At 37.2% G+C, this 23,145-nt stretch overlaps 1 protein-coding gene across 1 annotated transcript in view; it reads left to right on the top strand.

Moving 5' to 3' along the window:
• bbs9 (Bardet-Biedl syndrome 9) overlaps window positions 1-23,145 on the top strand; it is a 144,523-nt gene that overhangs the window by 33,617 nt on the left and 87,761 nt on the right. Inside the window, exons 15-18 of the mRNA XM_088014191.1 lie at window positions 10,227-10,367; window positions 11,759-11,854; window positions 12,168-12,340; window positions 12,430-12,582. Of these exons, the coding sequence (XP_087870317.1) occupies window positions 10,227-10,367; window positions 11,759-11,854; window positions 12,168-12,340; window positions 12,430-12,582 (563 nt within the window). The remainder of the gene's footprint in view (window positions 1-10,226; window positions 10,368-11,758; window positions 11,855-12,167; window positions 12,341-12,429; window positions 12,583-23,145) is intronic.

The raw sequence follows: 23,145 nt of genomic DNA, 5'->3' as shown, positions 1-23,145 counted from the left end.
GTGTGTATGTGCAGTCATTTTTGCATAAAAAACAAAAAAAGAAAAGCTGGTTTTACTGCAAATATGATTATTTTATATTACACTAGAGTAGCTGAGGCTGTACAATGTTTATTGTTTTCATCAGAGAGGCAGCCTGGGGGGAGAAACTGTCTCTGTGGCAGCTGGTTTTTGCAAATAGCGGTTGACCTGGAGGCAAAAGCTTAAACAGTTTGTGTCCAGGATGTGTGAGGTCTGCAGAGATGTTAGTGCCCTTTTCCTGACCCTTGACTTGTACAAGGGGGGAAGACAAGCCCTGATGATCCTCTCTGTGGACCTAATTGTTTCATGCAGTCTAGTCCTGTTTTATGGATGAGCCAAACCACACATAAAAGACTGACTAAAAACAGTGTAGTAGCAGTAGTAGTAGTTGTAGAAGATTTTACTTCATGAGTTGCCATTGAAATTACAGTTTCTGCTGGGCCTTCATGCAAACAGTGTCTATGTCTGAGGACCATCTTTGATCCTGAGAAAGGGTGACTCCTAGGAACCATAAATGTTGCACAGCAGGTACAGTGTTGTTGAGGATGGTTAGTGGAGGCATTTTTTTGTAATGACTTTTACATTGCATTAGTTTTTTTTTTTTTTTTTTTTTCAATTAAAAACTCATGTGCTGAAGCTCTGTCGTGATGTTTTTTTGTACAGTTGCAGTGACACATATTTTGTTTGAACCATCAGGCTCACCTCTGTAGCTTTTATAAAATTGTCAGATTAGCTATCAATATGCAGTGAATGGAAGCTCCTTTCTCAAAATTTCATTTCTAACTGTGCACATATTTATGAAATGTTTAATTTTGTTTATTTGTAAAGTTGTAAGGAGCTAATACCAGTTACAATAGTCATTGTGGTAAATGCACATTTGATTTTAGTTTAAGATAGTTTTTATATAGAAGATATGTATAAAACTTACCATTATAGTAGATGTAAAATGTTCTTCAATACCTGGAGCATTAGCACCAAAAACCTTATGAAGTTAGCAGGTGTCTGGTCTGTAACATCAAAACTAGGGTTGTGTGACAGGGCTGAACACCATCTGCTAACAGAGAACTGGAATGGTGTAATGACATTTGGGCTCTTTCCAGATGAGCGCAGTTTATCCCCTTGCTGCCTCCAGGCATCTGTTTCCAGGTTTTGCAATATTTCTGGAAGATATAACTTTCCAAAGCAACAGAACCACTCTTTATTTTTAAATGTCACAGACCTCCTTAAAAAAAAAAAAAAAAAAAAAGATCTGCATTTGTTCGGAAATCAGGTCATGAAAAAAGGCTTATGTTTTGTGCTATTGTTTCCCTTGGATTACATTTGCTTTGGCAGACCTCTGTTGGTGGAACAGTTTTTCCTCCCCAGAAGCACACTTAATGTGAAATGTCTGGAAATATTGGGAAGTGTTTCTTTCTTGTTAAGGGTTATTGTGATGCTATAAATAGTTGAAAATAAGAAGTCTGGAGTATTTCAATAGGCCTTAAAAGCAAAGCAGCTTGTTGGAAAGTGATTTTGAGTTTTGGAAGGCACTTGTTGGGCGTTAGGCATTAGAAAAGTCTGATTTAAGGTGGAAAGAAAAGAGACATAGGTTAATTTCCCAACACAGCAGGTACTAAGCTATACTCAGGTGAAAAGATGTCTGAATAAACAGAAAAGATAAGGGTAGAATAAGACACTGTACCAGTCAGAAGAAGAGTTGGGAAGCAGGATATCGCCCTAGCCCTGGGAATATAAAGAAACAACACAATGGCAGTATGTTATGAGTGGAGCAAGGAAAATTTGACAATGGGTTATAAGAGATTAAAGTTTCTTGCAGCTAATTTCTCAACTGCCTACTAAGCCTTAAAATTGTCTATAGAGCCTTTTATTACCTGAAGAAATCAATTCAGCTGGGGCGAATATGCCGCAATATTTGTTGTCGAAGTAAAAACTGTCCTAGCTGCATGCCTATTAGCATGACTTATGAATAATTAAAATAAATCTAAACAATTTTAAAAGCTCTGGAGAAGGTCCTGAGTGCTTTAAGCTTGGCACCCTGGACAATGGATAAACTAATTATTGAACACATCAGTGCTGCAAAGCAGAGATGGTCAGGAAGTGTAGATATTCAGCTTGTAGTTTAGCCACTCTAGCTTATGAATGGTGATACATTGAAAGGTGGCACTCTTTTAGTTTCTATGCCAGGATCATCATTTTCTTTAGCCACTGAAAATATTTCCACAAATCCAAAAGCGTGCAAAAAAAAAGCTGTAGCATAGATGCTAACAATTCCAGATAGGTAAAGAGGTATTGTATTACTCTTTTTTCTGACTTTATGTGCTGTGCTGTTTTTATCCTGACACTTCAACATAATTCATAATCTTTTTCCTAACCGACACATGTTTTACAACCTAAACCTAATTGAACCACATCATTGTCGCGTCATGCCAACTGCTTTTTTTTAACACTTGACACCAGAGTGTAGGTTAGCATGCCGATAGAATATTGTTGCCAGGCCCAACACTGTTTTAATAAAGGGTTGGTTTTGCTCTGAAACTCTGTGTCCACTGCAGTAAGCCATCTTGTGGTGAGATGCCAAGTGGTTCTCTCCAGGAGCATTTCTGTAGCGATGTGGTAGAGTTTGGTTGTAATTTTCTGTGTTTCTTCAGTGCTAATCTGCAGTAGTGCCTCATCACTTCTTATCCCCAAAATGCTGTTCTGGCTTGGAAGGAATGCAACACTTTGTATTCTCTGCCACCCAGGGCTGATGATTACGCCTCCACACCACCCTACTCCGCATAACACAATCCCACCCTTAGGCTACTGTGTCCATCTTTAAGCTGTACAAAGGCTTTGACATTTAAGAAGACTGTTGACTTCTTAAAACCTTCAAAGAAGGCCTGATGATGGCAAGAGCTGTTACAATCTAGAAAGAATTTCATTAGTGCCCCTCTGTGATTTTCCTAAAACCCTGAGAGTGGGATTTGCACAAACACACTTGAATGGGATCAAGTGGTCAGGCTGGCATTTACAGTGCATTGTTAGCTTGCATACATACTGATTATTTTCATGTGAGTGACGAATAGTTGCATGCGGATGATACTTTCCATAAAACATGGCCAGCCATGATTCATTGGTTACCACAGCAACTGAAAACCAAAGGTTCAAGCTAACTGTCTATGTTTTCTCCTGTTTTACTGAGTTTTGGAGCATGACCAACATCTCCACATACCCATGTCTCCAGGAGCTGCATCAGTTTGTTGGAACACCATGTTTGAAATCCATTTCCAGTGATTTTTTTGTTGGCATTTCTTATCCCTTGTGCCAAGTAGTTTATGTTTTTAGCTGTCTATATTAGTGAGTATCATACAAAAGCTTAGTAGCAGATTTTGGAGGTAGCATGTAACTCGGCATTGCTTCTTCATCCTTATCTTTCATTCTCTTACATTTTATATTAGAAACTTATTTGTAGCTTTTGATTTCTTTGAGAGGCTTAGTTTTCACCAAATGTAGCTTGGAAATGTTCATTGTCAAAAATGTAATTCTTTGTTGCACTGATAGACTCAAAAAGGTTGCTAAGTATGCTGGTCCTTGACATTATGAAGAGTAGTTGAAGTAATTCAGTCTGCTTGGATGCCTGAAGGGTTTCTTAACTTTCTAACTCCTCCCAGCTGATGTTTTAAGTGTATTTATTTTTGTGATGCCAAAACCTCCGTTTCCCTGCAATGACAAAACTGCAATCGATCCTTCATTGTCCAATAAAATCATCTGATAAAACAAATGGATTAAAAAGATAAAACTATACAAATTTATTTAGCTTGTATCCGAGTCACCTATCATTTCCAAAATGTTATATTGGTAGAAATTCTATATAAACGCTATGCTGTGTATCATTCTGTACAGCAACAGTTAAAATGTTGGGTAACACTTTATTTGAATGAGGGTGAATAAGACTGACATGACGCTGTCATAAACATGGCATAACACCTGTCATGAACATGAAAAAGCCTTCATGAATATTTGACTGTTGACATAAAGCATCATTTGGTAAATTATGACACTTTTAATACAAAGTTGACATTCAAAATGTCTTTGTTATGACAACTTGACATTAACCAATAACTCATTACTGTTATAAATTTGTTATAAAATATTACTGATTGCACTTTAAAAAATAGATAACTTTATGTTATTAAAGGTAAAGTTTAAACAGTAATGATTTCTTGGTTAATGTCAAGTTGTCATAACAAAGACATTTTGAATAATGTCAACTTTGTATTAAAAGTGTCATAATTTACCGAATGACGCTTTATGACAACAGTCATAAATATTCATGAAGGCTTATTCATGTTCTTGACAGGTGTTATGTCATGTTTATGACAGTGTCATGACAGTCTTATTCACCTCCCTTCAAATAAAGTGTTACCAAATGTTGCAACAGACAAAAATATTACAGGGACAATTTGACATGTTAGTTTTAAATTACAATAGTTAACAGCTAGGTTTCCTCCTTATAGGTGCTGATAGACTAAATATGCAACAATAACACTGCTTCCTGAATGAATTCAAAATTGAAGTTATAACCAGACCACTTGGATTTTGTGTTAGTGACGTGTCATTTTCTGCCCTGCAACAGCAGAAAACACAGGAAGTGTCCATGAGGAGTCTTGGATTTAGTCACACTTAATGATCTCCTTGGCTGTGTAAAGTATTAAATGTTTTTTTAGAGTACCACAAAGGAGGCATTTCACCGATTTTTGACTGCTAATAACTTGGCAAAAGCTGAAGATGTTTCTGAACCAGTTAAGAAAAAAAAAAAAATCCTATTAAGTTTAAATGAGGCTATGACACGAGAGACGGTGAGAAAGCCAGAGTTTTTACAGTAAACAGAGACACCCATATGAAAGCGTGACTTTCATCAATTTTGCCAGGGGAACTTTTTCACTCTGCACCTCCTTCCCATTTCTATTGGCTTGCAACTCATCCATCTGCTTCCCATTCACCTTCCAAGGAAATCCTCTTTAACCAATCAAATCAGATCTTAATCTTCCTGGCTTCTATTGCTGTGGCTTAAAGGTTAGAGAAGCAGCAGACAGACTTTTCAAATCCCAGAGCAGCTGGTAAAACATAGCCCTGAGGAGCAGGGATAGAGATGCTCAGTCTTGTGTGTTTTCTTTTTAAGCATCTCATATGTTGTTTGGCAGGTGTCCTCAGTGTGACATGGCATACAGCGGTTTATATTTACACTCCATAGTTTGTGCTGCATACATACTTACTTGTACGCATTTTATTTGGCTATTTCTCTCAGTCCAGCTTGTAATAAACTTTTTCTAATTTTTGAGGATGTCTCCTCATATTCAGTGTCAGCTTGGCTCACTTGCAACATCCTGCTTTAGCTGCACTGTTTGATTTTGACTTGGCAGGAGAAACCATTTCATAAGATGTCTTAAATTTCTCTACATTCACATATTGATGGGATAGGTTTGATTCAATATAGACAAATATAGACAGTAGACAGTTACCTGCGTTGTTGATTTTAGAGTGATTCCTCATACTGATCATGCATGGAGCGACAGTGCAGAGAAACACCCAGCAGAACCTGGCTGCCATGACTGACTGGGGTTTGAGGAGACAGATGAAATAAAAATAAAAAAAAATAAACTAATGCAGGAGTATTTTTATGTTAAAGAAAAACAAAAAGTAGACAACAGGAGAGGGAGATCGCTTCTAGCTGTTGGCAGCATTATCTGGTAACCATGATACACAGATGAGCCTTTTAATTTAAGAAACATAACTCCAATTTTAAATGTGAACTATTAACTGTAATCTATAATCAACAAAATCAATCATTTTAAGGCTAGATTAAAACTAGGAGCTGGTTCCACAAGCGTAGAGAGGGTCCTGAACACTAAAGGATCTGCTTCCCATTAAAGTCCTCTTACTCTTTTATGTATTACTGGATTGCAATTGTGCAGTTTCATTTTTCTGAGCTCTCAGAATTTATTTTTTATTTTTACTTCTTCTCTTTCTACTTTCTGCAGAGCTTAATCCAAAAGGTAAGTGTTTTGCTTGCAGCCCTAGATAGACTAGAACAAGTAGTCGTTAAAAAGACAGACAGACAGACAGACAGACAGACATGTCTGCCCGACGCATACTTAGCCTCTGTATGCTGAATTTGAAAATATATTTTTTCTGTTAAAAATGTACTAATCATTTCAAACATGCACACTACTATATGTGCAGGAAAAGACGGCTGTCGAGTGTTTATGTTCCTGTTATGTGATACTTAGAAAAAGTCTCTGACCCGTACACACATTTCCTCACTCAGAAAAATGTAAATATGCATTTTTATAAATTTTTCCTTTCATACGCTATGGAGTTTACACAGTAATATCATATTTCTTGCATGCATCATTTGACAGAGACTCACAAGCTTTTATTTTTAAGCACACACTTTGTCAGCATCATGACTGTCTTAGTACAGTAGTGTAAGAGAAATGATTTCCCTGATATGTTGTTCCAATTTTACCCTAAAAAGTAACTGACCCAAATCCATACCTACCCAGACTCCCTTCACTACAGTAGTTTTACCTGGACATTTCAGCTCTAGTTTCCCTAGATACACATTAGTGTTTGTTTTAGTCAGTTTTAGTTTGATGGAAACAAGTTATCTGTCATAACCTTTTGAGGTTTTGCATTATAACACTCCCACAAACGCTGACTGAACATTGTTTCTTTTATAGATTATTTATATAGCATCAATTTACAATGAATATCATCCTGAGGCACATCCCATTCTGTGTGACACGCTGTCCTAATTCAGTTTAATAAAATTCCATTCAAAAATACTGTATTTGTCCAAAAGACAAAGGTTATCATAGCTCATATCATCCATGTATCTTCAAAGAGTCGTTGTGGCGATGCTGTAGGGAGGAAGGAACTCTGATAGCAGTCGGTCTTACAGCAAATCTGAGGAGGCCTCTGACTGAATATTGTTGGTGTATGATGGTCTCATGAATGTCGTAAAAAGCTAACAGCTCAATATTGAGGCAACAGAGATAATATTCCACATTAACATGTCATGGTTGATACCATCAGTTGATGGCAAACATTGATAATCCATCTCATTTGCTTTTGCCACATTGACAATCCACCTCATTTGCTTTTGCCACTCCTCTTTAGATCTGAGATCTGAGCTGGGCTTTAATTCAGGTATTATTTGAGCTTTTGAGATGCAACTCAGCTGCTCCCAGTTGTAAAAACAAGTTCTTGTTGTCATAACAACTTTCTAAAATTAAAAACACAAGAGCAAAAATCATTCCAGTTGCACATCATCCAAAACCAGAGGGAATAATTGTCCAAAGATGCACAACTGGTGACAAACCAGGTCTAATGTATCTGAGCTACTCCAACATGCAGCCAATATGAGCAGCTCATGTTGGCGGCATGTTGCAATTTGTCATATTTTAGTTCAGTTTAAATTATAATCCAATGCAGTTTTTTATACTGATCGATTTTAATCACAGTAGAAAATGTCTGGGAGACAATTTCTATGGAAACAAAAACAGAGAACTAATGGCAGCATGACTTGCAAATTATACATATAAGGAGAATAGTTGAATAAAATCTGAATTAATATTTAACATTCTGTCTTATTACTATTACTTATGCGTTTGTTTTTACAGGCATTAGGTGGGGTATGGTATACATTGTCATTGATTAAATGACAACAGTAGTTTTACCTGGACATTCCAGTTCACAGATTAAAAGATGTGAGGCTTCACATTTTCTTATTTTAGGTCATTTAAAAAAATGACTGAATGTGGTTTTAATTGTGTCCACATCAAACTAAAGCATGCAGAACTTATGGAAGTGAAGTAGGTAATGCATAACAGCTGCATGTGAACAAAGCTTTTGAGGAGTGGAATGTGCAGGGTTTGTTTCTTTTTTATTGTTTTCCCTGTGGCCCACACAAAAACCCAAAGAGCATGTGCAGATTACATCCAGTTTCCACACGTATCTTTTATACCCACACAGACACATCAGAGGTGACATCACTGCAGCTGTGGATCGAACCTGATCCGGCACATGGGGTTGTCTTCTCAAATTTCTGTTCTTGCTTTTTTAGTCAGTTTACCTGATGCAGAGACATGCAAATATGAGCATATTTAAGCTAAATTCAATCCAATAATAATAAAAACCTTTATTTATTGAAAAGAGAAATGAAATGTTGTAACTCATACCATCCCAGTACCTTAAACGATGAAACACATCTGAAGACTTTTGCTGTTTGACAATCTCATGACTGCCATGACATGCTAATAGTGCAATTTCTTGTAAGTTTTTTAACTTCAGTGTGCAGAAGATGTATATTTTTTGAAAGCCAAAGCAAAAAAAAACACACACAAAAAAAACAACATTTTTGCATTAATTGGGTGGATTTTAATTAATGTCTGTCAGACATGCTAACAAATTTTGATTCATCATTTAGTCAGGCATAATTTAAAATAGGATTTGAAGCAACTTGTGCCTCAATTATTTTTTATTCCTTTGCCTAGCATGGATGAAAATCTGATTGTTTTATCTTTCTCCTAAAAGATATAAGGGTTAGAAGAAAAGTTTGACTTAGAGCTAGTCCTGAATGCAAAGTTCTACAGCAGTCTGTCTCCAAGTATCCACACTCCACATACAGAGAAGTGTGTAATTTGTCCCAATATCAACCACTTTCTCTAGCATGGAGCAGTTTATTTATACTATAAAACTGGTTTTTGGGTGTGTAGTGAAAGAAAACTGTAAACTGTTGAAAAGATGGTTCCTCTAAGACTTGTCAGTTCCCAGACAGTATGATTTATGAAGGATATATAGAAATAAATTTTAGCAAGACCTTGTAAGATGGTTGTGGCGCTCATGCTGAAATAAAGTCTCCATGCTGGTAAATTTCAGTGTTCAGAGTACATTCTGTAATGACAACTTGGGGAGTACTTTGGAGGTAGGATGGAAAAAGGACATTTTAGACTTTCCTCCAGTTACACACATGTGAAGAACAGTCTCTTCTTCTCTATCCAGGTGTGCACTAATTTAAAATATAAAAACATCTCTGTATAAATGTAAATTAGAAACTTGTAACAGTTGATTCATTTGTACAACCCTGTTACTAAAAGGTGCTTTGAAAGTGTTGCTCTTTCACCTCCCATCTAACAGAGTTTCTCCATAATCACAGTGACAACTTGTTTATATGACCCTTTTTGTGTTTGCCTAATGTAATTTGCTGCTTAACTATCCAGCCATCCAGAACGAAGGTTAACGACTAAATTAGGCATGAAAAAATTGAAGAAACTGGACCACAGTTTGACTTTCTATTTTTAAATATTTTTTTTTCAAGATCTGTTATTTTTGGCTTTACCACTTTCCTTTTTCTTGATGCCTTTCGGTCCTTGTATTTAAATCAAATTGAATTATTAAAATGATTACATAATAATTGCTTTTCTGGAATGAAAAGGTGCACAGTAGTTGTAGGTAATTGTTACTATTTGAAATAAGCAGGGACTTTCCATAGTTAAACCTCCGTCCAAACCCAGCTGTCAATTCCAGTTATTTCTGCTTCAGTCGCCCTGATGCTGTTTTATTTCCAGTTTCTTTCCTCGGTTCAGGTTTTCTCCTCTCGCCTGGTTACTTTACTTCATCTCTTCTTAACAACTCTTTTCCTCCACCTTTCTTGTACTTGCTCACTCTGTTATTTTTACTAAGTCTTGATTTCTGCCAAACTCAGCACTGCTTAAGATCACAACATAGTTGTCATTGGACATACTTATCCTTCTCTGTTTTTTTTGTTGTTGTTTTTTTTCTGCTGAAAACTTAGTTTTTACAAAACTTCTCTTTCGGATCTTCGACAGACACACCTTCACAGTTGGTGTTGATATTAAGTCTCTGGGCACTCAGGTAATCTGAACACCAGAAGTGCTTACTGTGCTAACAGATGTTGACCTCTTGGCTGTTTGGAGAGAAAGGCTCGGAGGTGATGTAGTGACCTTGTTTAGTTTCACAACAATCTACCTGAAGAGGAAGTCGGCTTCAAATTAGAGGATGTTTATCAAGAATAGACCGTCAAGGGACAAAGACTGCAGATTAACCCAACATTATTACAAGATAATATGTTTGTAGTAGCTGCAGTGGTAATTATAGTTTAATGGAAAATATATTTTAACTTCGAAGTATTTACTTTTCATTAGGGGTTCCCAGGGTTCTCCAGTCCAGGTTCAGTCTTCCTCTGGCTCTGGTGTGTGTACCTTCATCTCCAGCCAAAAACACCAAGTTTAAGATCACTGTGGACACCAACCAGCCACCAGTTGACCTCAGCTCTATCTTCAGAGGTAATTATTAATACTTTGCATGAAAATGGTATGGTAATTTCTGTTTAAAACTGAAAGCTTTATCAGTTTGTCTTAGAAATTTATAAACATTCAGAAGTAAATGTCTCTGTAGCGTTGATTGTTTGAAATTAGATTGAAACTAAGGTCCCTAAAATTAAAGTTTGCAGGTTCCTGTTGAAAAACAAAATACCTAAAACAACATAAACTGTATCCTTAAATTCATCTTATTTTGCTATTAGGTTATTTGACATTGGCAGATACAATATTTAATTTGAATTAGTGCTGGGAAATAAATCGATAATATCAGCAGGTAATACACAATAATTTCACTGAACTCCGATCCAGAACGCCCAGCATTTTTGGGAGACGTAGGGTTTAACTGCTCAACCTCGCCCGCACAGCTAAGCAAATTTGGTGGCATCAACTAACGCACAACCTATTGAGTAAATTGCGCAGCAGCAGTTTACCATTTCATAGTTGTTTAAAAATAAAAAAAAACAAAGTTGTGTAATTAAGGGAGAAAATGAGAAAACAGCTCTTGAGGAAATTGTCAATGAATCAAGTGAAGGTCATGTCATCAGTTTGGCACTATTTCAGTGATTTTAAAACAAAACAACAACAAAAAACCCGCATCAGTAATTATTGACATGGACTGATATAAAACCCCTGTGTTGTGATATGTTTTTTAATCATATCATTCAGCCTTAATTTAGGCTGATTTAATTTAATTAATTAGGAATTCCAAAAATTATGCTTTGCAAATAATTATTTATTTTCTCTACTTAATAAATATACTCACATTGAAGCCTAAGTTGCTAAAAGATTTTAATGTGACATCTTTTTGCACAACTGTTTGGGAAGAACACAAAATACAATAAATATGAAACAAAATGTTAATTTTAAAACACATGAAGGAACCTTTCTTCTTGAAAATCACACTCAGTGTTACAAACCATCTTACTGTCATCCATTCAGGGAGTTTGCTGTCTCCAGACTTCCCTCCAAGGGCAAAAACAACAACAACAATCCCTGCAATCACTGGAGAGAAATTAAAGACATTTGTAGATGTCAGATTGTCTTTACATTCATACATGTAGCCTAATGTTTGAGTGTAGTTGTGTGTTTACATGAATTTGTTATGCATGAGTATTTGCTATTTCACCACTGGGAACATCTAGTAGTTGGGTACATTCAGCGGTTTGCCATGTAAACACAAACTCAGTAGTGCTACTGATTGTGTTTTTCTTTCACGAGGGATTTGTGTAAGCTTTCATTGTGTTTGGGAAGAGTGTGACTGTATTTTGTTCACCTTTGTTGGCGTCTTGCATCATGATTAGACTGTCATATCTGTCTCATCATGCTGTTTTCTTTCTCTCTGTTTTCCTCTGCAGAGTTTTCAACAAAAACAGAAGATAAGGATGGGAACAGTTTGGCTTTTCAGTTTCTATCAGGAGCCAAAGTCACTGTGCTGGCCTCTAAGACCTCCCGTGAGTCTTAGTATGAAGCCACATACAGGAGGTGGTGCTGGTTAACCACCATTGACGCTAGTTACAACATGGGATTAAAAAAAGAGTTCCCTTTCCAAATTATATCCACAGCTACTGATGGTATTTTTGGTGCCTTTTGTAGCATTTTGCACCAAAATTAGCAAGAAGAAAATACTGATTGGCTCTTTTCTGTTATTACAACCAGAAGCATTTGCAGTTCACTTTCTTCCAGGATGTGATTCACTTTATTTGTGATGATTATAATGTTGAAAAAAATAAAAAATAAAAATTTGCACGTCTCCCTTCTTCACAGAGCGTTACCGCATTCAGAGTGACAGTTTTGAGGACATGTGGCTGGTGGTGAAGGAACTCGTTCAAAGGTTTGATCAACATTTCTCCAAATTGGGAATCAAAGACTTCAAGAAAAGCTTTAGTGGTCCTATGCCACTTCAAGAATACTTCCTGTCTGTAGACAATCACTTTCAGGTAGATATAACTCAGACATGTCATGTTTAGGAGTTATTAAAAAAAATTAAGAAGTGAAACGTTTGGTATTTCGTTTTGGTTTATCTTAGCTGCGTGTCAGTGCTCAGCAGTATCAGGATCTGCTGTCAGAGCGAGCTGTCCAGTTCAGAGCTATCCAGAGGCGACTGCTGACCCGATTCAAAGACAAGACCCCGGCACCTCTCCAGAACCTGGACAAACTGCTGGACGCCACTTACAACCAGGTCAGAGACAGGAACAGGATGCATGCCCACACTCTGTAATGTCATTTCATTTCTAATTCAGGAACTGAAAGTTATGACCACAATTAGATGGGCTGGCCACCAGCTACCAAACCTCAGATAAAAATTAATAAAAAAAAGAAAATCATCACATGACAGATTAAAATTCACATGGCAATGATGAGGATTGCACACTCCACATCATAATGAATGCCATATTACATTTTGGTTTATATTTATGCATATAAACTTTATCTTTGGTGGGGAGACATGAACAAACAATTTGAATGCATTTATAAAGTAAGAATTGTGGATTTTCTGTAATCACACAGGTTTAAATATATCCATAAAACCCCACTAATCTGTTGCTTAAGGCTCATAAGAAAATGCATCATGATCGGACATGATTCACTCTGGATATCTGACAACTCTTTTTACTTTGAGAAATTGTAGGCCTCATTTAAGTGGTTTATTTCTTGGCATGAACTCAATAGTATAATAATTTTGTATGGAGATTAAGGATAGGCCAAGACACAAGGAAAATACATCTGAATTATTCTTTCTAAGCCAGTTTTGATGTGTGCTTCAGCCTACAGTCCTGTTGAAATATCAAATTATGTCAGACATTTCAACCATCTAAAAGCTGAATTCAGATGAGTTATAGGAACTTGGGGGGAATTTATGTTTTCACATCCACCTGAATAATGTGTAGTTGCGCCACTGCCTTACAGTTGGTTGAATGCTTGACTCCTCCTATCAATGTTCCTGTGATTTTGCTCAACAATTCCCAATCTGTGTCTCCTTTGAGCATAGAATGTTTTCCAGAATGCAATCAACTTGTCAATCAACATGCGAGCAGCTGCAAATGTCAGTTGGCCTGGAGATTTTTTATTGGTTGGATCCATCTCGATCCAATTCCCAATGGTGAATTTTAAGATAACAAAGGTCCCAAACACAAATCAAAGTGGTTTGGAATAAATGGAGCTTAACGTTAGAGCTTACAGCGACCCTGTTGAAAACATATGTCTAAAAGCTGGATCCATACCATGAATGCAACTAAACTTGCTAAAAAAGAAAGCAAAGAAAAATGAGCTTTTTCTGCAGATTTATGTAGGTCAAGTTTTTGTGATTTATTTATTTATTTTTTACTAATTTTGTATTTGAATCGCCACAATTACACACAAACCACTAATAAACCATTAACGGCGTAGAGTGTGAAAGAGAGAGGTGTGGTAAAATTGTATCAGTAGTAAGCAGCACCTCTTTAAGCTTCTCTCTCTGCATTTGCATGCATGTGTGTGTGTGTGTGTGTGTGTGTGAAAGTGAGTGTGATCTCACAGCTAATCGCCTAAACAGAGGAAGTCCATAAACCACCAGACCACAAACTTCACGCTGTAAATTCACACTAACACATCATCACGTTGTGCCTGCATGTACATCTATGATTCAAAAGACCAATTTCAGTTTCTAGGTCTTCTGAGGCTGGACGTTAGTGGAGCCTGTGAGGATATCTTGGACAGTCCATACATTGTGACACCTAAAAGCCATGTCGGAGGGTCAGAAACTGAAGCACTGATGTAAATATGGGTTTGGAGTTTAATATGCTTTCTATTCTTTTCAGTTTATCTATATGGCACCAATTCACAACTTCTCATTAGTTGAAAAAACAATTTATTCAGGCCAATCACACATATTTCAGGTAAAGTATACATAGAGAATGGTTACCAAACAATGTATGGACAGGTTCAGTTTATTGTTTAGGTTGTTAAAAAGTTTTCCATCTAAAGAAACCCAGCAGATTGTTTTGAGTCACTGACTTGCAGCATTTCCTCCTCCTGCGTGATGAAGAGAAAAAAAATAACAAAGTTAAGAGCTGAAATAACAGAAGATGATGCAAAATTGGAGAGTAGTAGGAGAATTTAACAGTGTGAGGCAAGTCTTCATTATTTCTTTAGCAGCCTAAGCCTATAGCAGTATAACTACAGATATAGATATGGATAACCAAGGCCGCTCTGATTATAAGTACATTTGGGATCTGGCATCTAATGTGATGGTTAAAGTTAGCCCAATACGCTCACTGACTGTGAGCGGGCATATATCCATGTGTGTGGACAGTAAAGCTGAGGTCAATGTAAAAGAGATTTTAAATTAAAGCATCTGTCCAGCTTTTTTTGCTCTCCCGTTGCTGAGTCTTAGAGCAGGGCGGGACCACAAGTTTCTGAGTGAGATAAAGTGATGGTTGCTTGCCTGTGCTGTTTACTCTAGAGGCTGACTTGGCGGTCATCTTTTCCACTTTTCATTAGCTTCTTGTTAACTGAGCAGGGCAGGGTGACATCATCTCTTCATTTGCTGCTAAAGCTGTCAGCATTTTACTGTTTAGCAGAGCTGTGCTGCATCCAACCCTGTTCTTCGATACCTCAGTCATTTCAGGTAAAGTGATTCTCGGGATTCTTAGGCTTTAGTTGGAGCCTAATGAGAGAAAATAAATTAGGTTGTTGAATTACTAACGCCATTTAAGCTAAAATAAACAGAGTTCACCTTAAGCTGGCTACTAGCCCCCATCTAAATAAATCCACTTTTAAGTGTTTTTATACCAACTCTGTTTGATGTCTTCACCCTAAACACTTTAGTCAATTGTAATTGTATTTGTGGTGTTAAAATGAAGCAGGTATTTTATGTTAAAAGTCTCAATACTAGGAAACTGAGCTTCTGGGTGTTTTCCTTTTTTTGCTATGATCCACAGTTGTAACTTTGCTTTAGCTGTTTATATGGAGAATAAGCTGACTCAGCATTCCAAACACTAAATAATCCCTAGAATAAGGCTCCAAATCTACAGAGGTGTCAAAAACAGACAAGGGAAGTATGTCATTTTAAGCTAGTGATATTATGAGTTAAATATGTGGTTGCATATTCCAGACACCAGCTTCTCTTTACACAAAGCTCAGACAAGGAAAAGCTGAGCCAAAGGCTGGACAATATAGCTGAAAACGTATCACAATATAAACGTTTCATGTCAGTCACACGTCGGTAACCTAATATTTACTGATTAGGTTTTTGTTTCAAATATCCAAAATAGTGCCAAACTGGTGACTTAAACTTTCCTCTTTTGTCTACAATATTCTCCCAAGCTGTTGAGCTCATTTTCTCTTTTCACTCTTTGGTGTTTATTTATTTATTTATTTATTTATTTATTTATTTATTTATTTAAGCAGTTATGAGGCATGGTGGCAAAACATGCTGCGCAAGTTACTCAACAAGTTTGTGCTAAGTACCCTACATGCCCCAAAAAAATGTACAGTTGGGGATTGGAGTTCAGTGAAATGATCAATATTCTACATATTTTCTATTAATATTGATCATGTGTCTACTGCTGGACACGATTGTTGTTTTATTCTCCAGCCCTACTTCTGACAACTTTTTATTAAGTATGAATAGATAACACAGAAGCAGAGAAAAGGACATCCTGAGTTGCGAGAATAAATTATGCAACAAATTTAATAACAAATTATGCAACCACAGATATTTTGTTGTGAAGATGTAGATTTCTACACCGAAACTACTATAAAAAAGCTGTCATTGTGTCCATTATTTTATAGTAGGCCCCTGTAGTGAAATGCCCAGGTTCCTTACAAAATTTGCATCACTTGTAAAGTCTGAGCGACCTTGTAACTCACACTGCTGACCTTTTAAATCCATAAGTGTCTAACCTTTCAAAATGCCACTGTCTCATGTCGTTCAGGTTGATTTCTAGCTGCAAAATCGTGACTCTCATCCTCAAAGTAATGCTTTCTGCTGTCGCTCTTGTCCATCATTCTTACTTTCTCTCAGTCTTCCTCTCTCTGTTTCCTTCTCTTCCCGCCATCCAGCAGCTCGCATGCGGGAAGTTTCTGACACATTATACACTCTGTAATGTATACACATCGCCATAATGGAGGCTATTGATGGCTGGTCGGAAGAGTGATGAATGCGTCAAATTAATAATTCATGTCAGGATTAAGAGTCATGCTTCCGAGGACAAACTCAGCAGTTTGGCTCCAGATTTTTTATAGATATGTGAAACACGGCTTTCTGGTGTTTTATTGGGGTTTAATAAGTGGAAATTAAATATGTCCTCCTTCAAACTATTCTATTGAAAGTTTTTACATTTTGATAATTATCTTTGTAGTATTTCAGTTCAATATTATTTCTGTTTTTCTCTTGATCACATTTTTATTTCTTGTTGGATATTTTGACATGCAAGTTATAGCCAAATCATTTTACAATCATCAGGTAGTCCTTTTATTATTATTATTATTTTGAGTGTTAACAATTCAAACACCACCTCACACATTTGATCTAAAGTGAGAAGTTGATGTTTTTTTTTAATCTTTAGCAAAGGGTTAAAATCTGAGTTTTTGTAGTATAAATCCTTCACCAGGTGAAACCTGGTTTGAAAGTGGAACTTTTATGAAAGTTTACCTCACGAAGCCATGGCTCCATGCCTGCAATCACACCGTCGTCAGACTCGTAAAGGAATGTGTGGCCAATCAGGAATGTTGGTGAACCAGGCACCTCTTTCATTTGGATTCAGAGGAATGTCTGCCGGGTAAATTTTCTGCATCAATCTTGGATGATTGTGGGGGGAAGAATTTCCCCCACCTCGTTAGCAGTGTGTGTCTCCACATGCAGCGGCCAGTCATCGCTGACGACCCGTCAGAGATAAGAGGAACGGGCTCCCTGTGAGAATACTCTGTGGTCGAGTATACATTTATGCAGTGGAGGATAATATTTCCATTGTTCATGCTGCCTTTGTAGGTCTATATTTTATTCATGAACTCCTGAGATCTAGCAGGCCACATCTTACTTTAAATGTGTGTACGTTTGAATGCAAAAACTTTCATCTGCCGCCTAAAGTGGCTGAAATCCAAAATATACCCAATCTGTCAAACAGCCGCTTATGATTTATGAGTTTCAGGATAAAGAACGACTTATGAGTGATGGCTTGTGATGTGTTAGTGTAGCTAACTTTAAGAAGACAAACTAGCTATGAGTCTTAATCACCAGCTTGTTTGGAGGCAATTTCTGAAGATTTCTCAATGTTGGGGATAATCTCTCCTTTAACTTCTATGTCACTGCTTAAAATCCACCAGTCTCTATGGCCTTTATATTGTCCACTTCAGCTGTTTTGTAAGTACTCTTCAGATGGTGCATACCATTAGTGTTCTTCTTTCTAAATACCGTGCTAACCTTTTTAACTCCAAACTAACGCAGAGCTGTCACTCAATGGAATAAAAACTAAAAGCCCTGAATGAGTCTGTGCAAGATGAATGAAGAAAAGCCCAAAGGGGGATGAAGAGGGAGAGAGTCTTTTCAGTTTCCATAAATATTTTTCTCAGCGCCGTTTCCTCTTGAGGCGAAACGCTCGTTGTTTGTTAGTATTAGCATTAGCGCAGGGCTAGCAGGAGCTGCTCTCTGGGAGGTGGTGGGGGACCTCGGGAGCCATTCTGGGCCAAACCAAGCGGAGTCTCCCTGTAATTATGAGTTCAAACGCTGGAAGAGGGTGGCTCGCTGACTGACGGGGTGACTGACAGGCCATCCAGGGGCTTCGCTGGGCCCCTAATGGAGGCTTCTGGTAGACAGCCACTTGATTTATCTGGCCCCAAATGGTGCTCTAAACACGGTTAAACACAGATCCCACTGTGGAGAGCAGTCAGATCTCTCAACTCTGATATCTTTTTATAGAGAAAAAAATAAAATAAAATGCTTATTTGAAACTTCAATAGGCTATAATTTTATTTTTATCTGAGTAAGCCATTGATATTTTTTTTTGCATAATATGCACTGTTGTGTTTCATATTTTAATTGGGATTGTGCTATAATTTGTCAGATTCTGGGAAACTGACATCTTTAAGGGATTGCTTGGAGTTTTTGAAATTAGGTTCTGTGATTGTTTTATCAGTAGATCCTGTATGTTTAGTGAGTTTATCTAAAGGTTCACATGTTCAGCTTGATATAGTCTCTGTGCTTGGATCCTATGTGTGACAAGAGCACAGTTTCAGTGTCCATTTTCCAGCATATGGAAAATGGACACTGAAAGAATCAAGCAAGAAAAAATGGAAAAACCAGGAGAGTAAATACTGAGGCAGTGGTGGAAAAAGATAAAGAAAATGGGTGAGCTAATCAGAGGGGATGTGAAACAGCTGGAGGGAGGGAGATTAATTAATACTAAAGAAGCTGAGCTAAGACTCAAAGGAATCCATAAGCAAAAATGGAAACAGCCAGAAACTAACATATGAAAATAAACCAAAACATACAGATAAAGAAACACAAGCAAGAGCAGAAAAAAATCTCAACAAAGGGACGGTAACTGATATGCCAAGCTATATTAGCAGTAATAAATAACTGCATATGGCAAAACCTTTTCTGATAATAATAAATCCAGATATAATTAGAAAATGACACAAAACAAAACCATGTTGGGGACAAACTTAACCGTCTCTTACAAAAATGTGCTTCACAGTATCTTCCTTCAAAACATCTGAGTTATCTGATGTATCTGCAGGTACAATGCATTGTCATTGGCAACACTCATTTTATGTAGGAACAGTAAAGAGTCCGAACCAAAGTAGCACATTTACAAAGAGAAACACATGCACTGGTTGTTCACAATTAGTTGATATATGTGAACATGATAAGAAAGCTCGAAACAGTTCATACAGAGAAGGATAAATGTACAAGAACCTGGTCCACATCTGTAGATGTAATATGACTGTAAACCACCCAGCTCATGTTCTCATTTAACACAGAAGCCAGTGAATTACAATGTTGCATCAAATGTTTACTGTTTGAACATGAGTTTTAAAAGTTGTAAAGAACTAAATGGTACTTGTGGTTCAGACACTTTATTGTATGTCTTATAATTATGAAAGAGAATTTTGAACACACAGAGTTCTTAAGATGTATATTTATTTCATCTGTTCTCTTGAGTGTACTTTATTTTCTGTGGACCGTTGAATTGCTATCTCATTATCAAGTGTGTATTTATTAAAACAGGCAGAACATGAGGGTTTATCTGTGGTGAATGGCTCCCCCTCAGGAGCCACGTGTGTTTGATATTCGGATTAAAGGACTTATGGGAGCATAGAAACTTCCTCTCACAGTCTTTTCCCCTCAGGGGACATTTTACCCTGAGAACAAACACATTTGCATTCGGGTTTTCGCTGTCTCGCCATCACACACACTGAGACCCTTCTTGAGGTTGAATGAAGCACAGAAAAGCAGTGGTGGTCCAGTTTGTTTTCCTTTATGGTCTGTTTATTTGACTGTCTTATCAATGAATGGCTGTCTTCCATTCAAATGGCTGACGGTCAGCATTCTCTTCATGGGGCTGTATGGAGAGTGTCCACTGTGGTTGGCTGTCTCCATGATGATAGATTTTCTCTCTTTATCTTTTAATGAGGAACCCCTGTTAAATCAAATATACTCTACAGACTGAGTCTTTCTTTAGACACGCACGCACGCACACACGCACGCACCTGTGCAATGTCTTGCTTATGGATTCATAGAACCAGGTATCTAGATGCATGGAAATGCTTCTCTGATGATCATTTGAAACTAGATCATCTGTTTGTAACAACCACCTTTGGTTTGGTTTGGTTAAGTTTGCTTTGGAAGCAGTATTTAGTGAGCTGTTCCATTCCAAATGACATGCTTTCATGGTTTCCATACAAATAATGGATTTGGTTGTTTTGGGAGGACTTTCACTGCTTTAATAGCAACACCTGATACAGAATTTAGATGCTGAAACGCTTAAGCTGAGGGAGAACTTTGAGGACATATTATGATGCAACGCTGTTATCCATTGAATCACCATGCAATTAGCAGGGCAGTCTGAAAGCATGATGTGATTTCATGTGTTTTTTGATCCGCATCAGATTTTTTCTCTGTTCAGCCATGAACAAGCAAATTAGATCATGTCCGCCTTTTTAAATTGTTGTGGATTTTAATTGGTCTCCTATTTCCTTCCAAGTTGCATCAGGTCATTAATTTGCTAGAATTAAAATGTATCAAGTTTGACACTGTACTACTTTGTTATATCAGCAAGATCAGGTGCATTAGCTTTGCTTTTCAGCATGAATAAAATCTGTATTTTTTTTTTTTTTTCTTTGACCACCAGATAGATTTGAGCCAAGTATGGCTCCTTTTTCTTTTAATTTCCTCAGGCTTGATAATATCAAGTGCCATCTTTTTCATTTTTTTTCCTCAGATTATAATCAGGTTGAAGAATATTGAGTGCTGCTGCAGCTGTGGCTGGAATACTTCACAATCCATACCGGTCTCTTACTAGGGTCAAGCCGCATCTTCAGGGCTCAGAATGTACTTCAGTATGATCACCATGTTAAAAAACATAGAGGAATGAGGAGAGAAGTGAGGATGAAGCATCTGTGCTGCTCTTTATCAGACAGGCATAGATGACCTGCCAGAGGATTTCCTCATAGATGTGGTGGAGCTGGAGGAGGCTTTATTATTAACATGTGGTGTGGTCAGCAGTGGGAGGGGTTGGAAAATGTTAAGGAAGGGATCAGAGGGGAACATTCTGAGAAAGATAGAAGAGATGGAGGGATGAAAAGGCAGAGACTAGAAAGACAGACATACAAAGAGTGAACATTGTGTGTATACACCGAATGTGAGGACATGTGAAAGAAGAAAGATGAGGAGGTGGATTGAGGGAGTTTAAAGGAACTTGAAAGAGTGAGATTTGGAAAAAGAAAAGATTAAAGCAATTTTTGCACATGCACTGCAGGCCTTAAATTAAAAAAAAAAAAAAAAAAAATCTTCCAGAGGGTCTTCATACAGGAACGCAGATGTCCTCGGCATTCAGTCCAGACATTCAAAGCTTATTCACCCAGGTACCAAAACACTAGCTCTATTTCATCGGCTCCTTTCCAAAGCGGTTCAATTTAGAGGAGATGTCGCCTCGGAGTCCTTTCAGTTTTGTATTTTCATTTTTTTATTTATTTTTTTCATTTTCTTGTCACTTTTCTGCACACTGTACATGTGTTATAGATGCCAACATAAAAACAGTCCTCAGTGAACCTCATCAGACATTCTTGACATGCACAGAATAAAACAACATATTTTTCACTTTAGGCCCTTTGCTCTTTACCCAGATGCCACATTGTAGTATTTCCAGCTGGAATGTTTCAGTTTAAACACACATAGAGGGTTAAAATCGTATTATAAGCATATTCTCCAAAGTTTGAGAACAGCTAAACTGAACTGTTTGATGAAAAAACAAACAAAAAGGGACTCATTTGCAAAATGGGGAAAATGCAACACAGATTAGAGTATCACATGTTTACAGAAGTAGCAGAAAAAGAGCATAAAATGATACAGAAGAGTATTAATTCATGTCCATTTATCTAACTCTTCCTATTTCATCTGCTTTCATTTATTTGCCGTCTGCGCTGCATGTAACATATCTTCATCACAAAACAAAGGGACAGTAAAGGCATAAGAAAAATAACAGAAAACAGAGGAAGTTTATTTCTTGTGAAGAGAAGATGATATGCAAAGAACAAGACAGCTTAACTAAAGTCATTACAGAAAGCTTTTAAAGGAGATGATCTGTAGCAAATAGAAAATAATGAAGTACTTTTTTTCAAAAGTTTCAACAGTCCACCTAGCACAAAAAGGAACAAATTGTGTTATTTAAAGCAACAATCCTGTAGTCAAAACTTTCAGTAATACAATTAGTTACATTCTGTAGAGACTCGTTATTAGATTATTCAGTAAAATTATGAAATTTTTACCAATTTGGATTACAACAAGAACAAGTATCCCACCCTGCTAATGACATCATTGTTTGCTGTTGTTGAGCACCAAGCAGAAGATTTAAGAAGTCCTCTGTGTTGGAAAGCGATTACGCTGGAAGGAGATTAGAGAAGGAGAGATTTCAAATCCTTTTATTCTTCAGCTTTAATTAAACGTTCGTATAGATTAGTGCCAGCAGACCAGATTTGATTTTACACTTACTTTGACTTATTAGGACTGGCGGCGACAACTGAATGACGCTTGACTGTGTTCGGAGTCAGAGGTCAGTTTTGACTCTGTCACCGTTTCAAACCTTCCACCTCCCCGTTTTTCTGGCACACGAGTTTCAACTGAAGCACTGAAAACCACAGCAGGGTGCTGTTTACATCCTGCGCTGGTTGTGGGAAGCCTTTGTTTAGCCGTGGTGTAAATGAAACCAACTTTGCAACTTACAAGATGATATGTGTAGTTTCATGCTGTTGACCAAAAACTGTAAACATATATGATTTCTTTGACATTGTATGTCAGGAGACCACATTGAAGTGGTGACTGAAAAGCTCCATTTCTGGTCTGGGCTTTTCAATAAAGGCTGTGAATTTCCAATACAATGAGATTATACATGAGAGTTGGCTTATAAAAGTCAGACATACCACAATATTTGACAAATGAAAACTAATAATCGAAAAGTAGTATAATGTAACAAAAATAAAGAAAATGCAAGATGTGTCTTTATTTAGACAAATGTATCTTGAAGTCTGTGTTAAATGCACAGAG

The sequence above is a fragment of the Poecilia mexicana genome, unplaced genomic scaffold (assembly GCF_051168715.1).
Source record: "Poecilia mexicana isolate PSO_F unplaced genomic scaffold, ASM5116871v1 scaffold_16, whole genome shotgun sequence".
In the NCBI taxonomy this organism is placed as follows: domain Eukaryota; kingdom Metazoa; phylum Chordata; class Actinopteri; order Cyprinodontiformes; family Poeciliidae; genus Poecilia; species Poecilia mexicana.
This window is presented reverse-complemented; position numbering and strand designations above follow the sequence as displayed.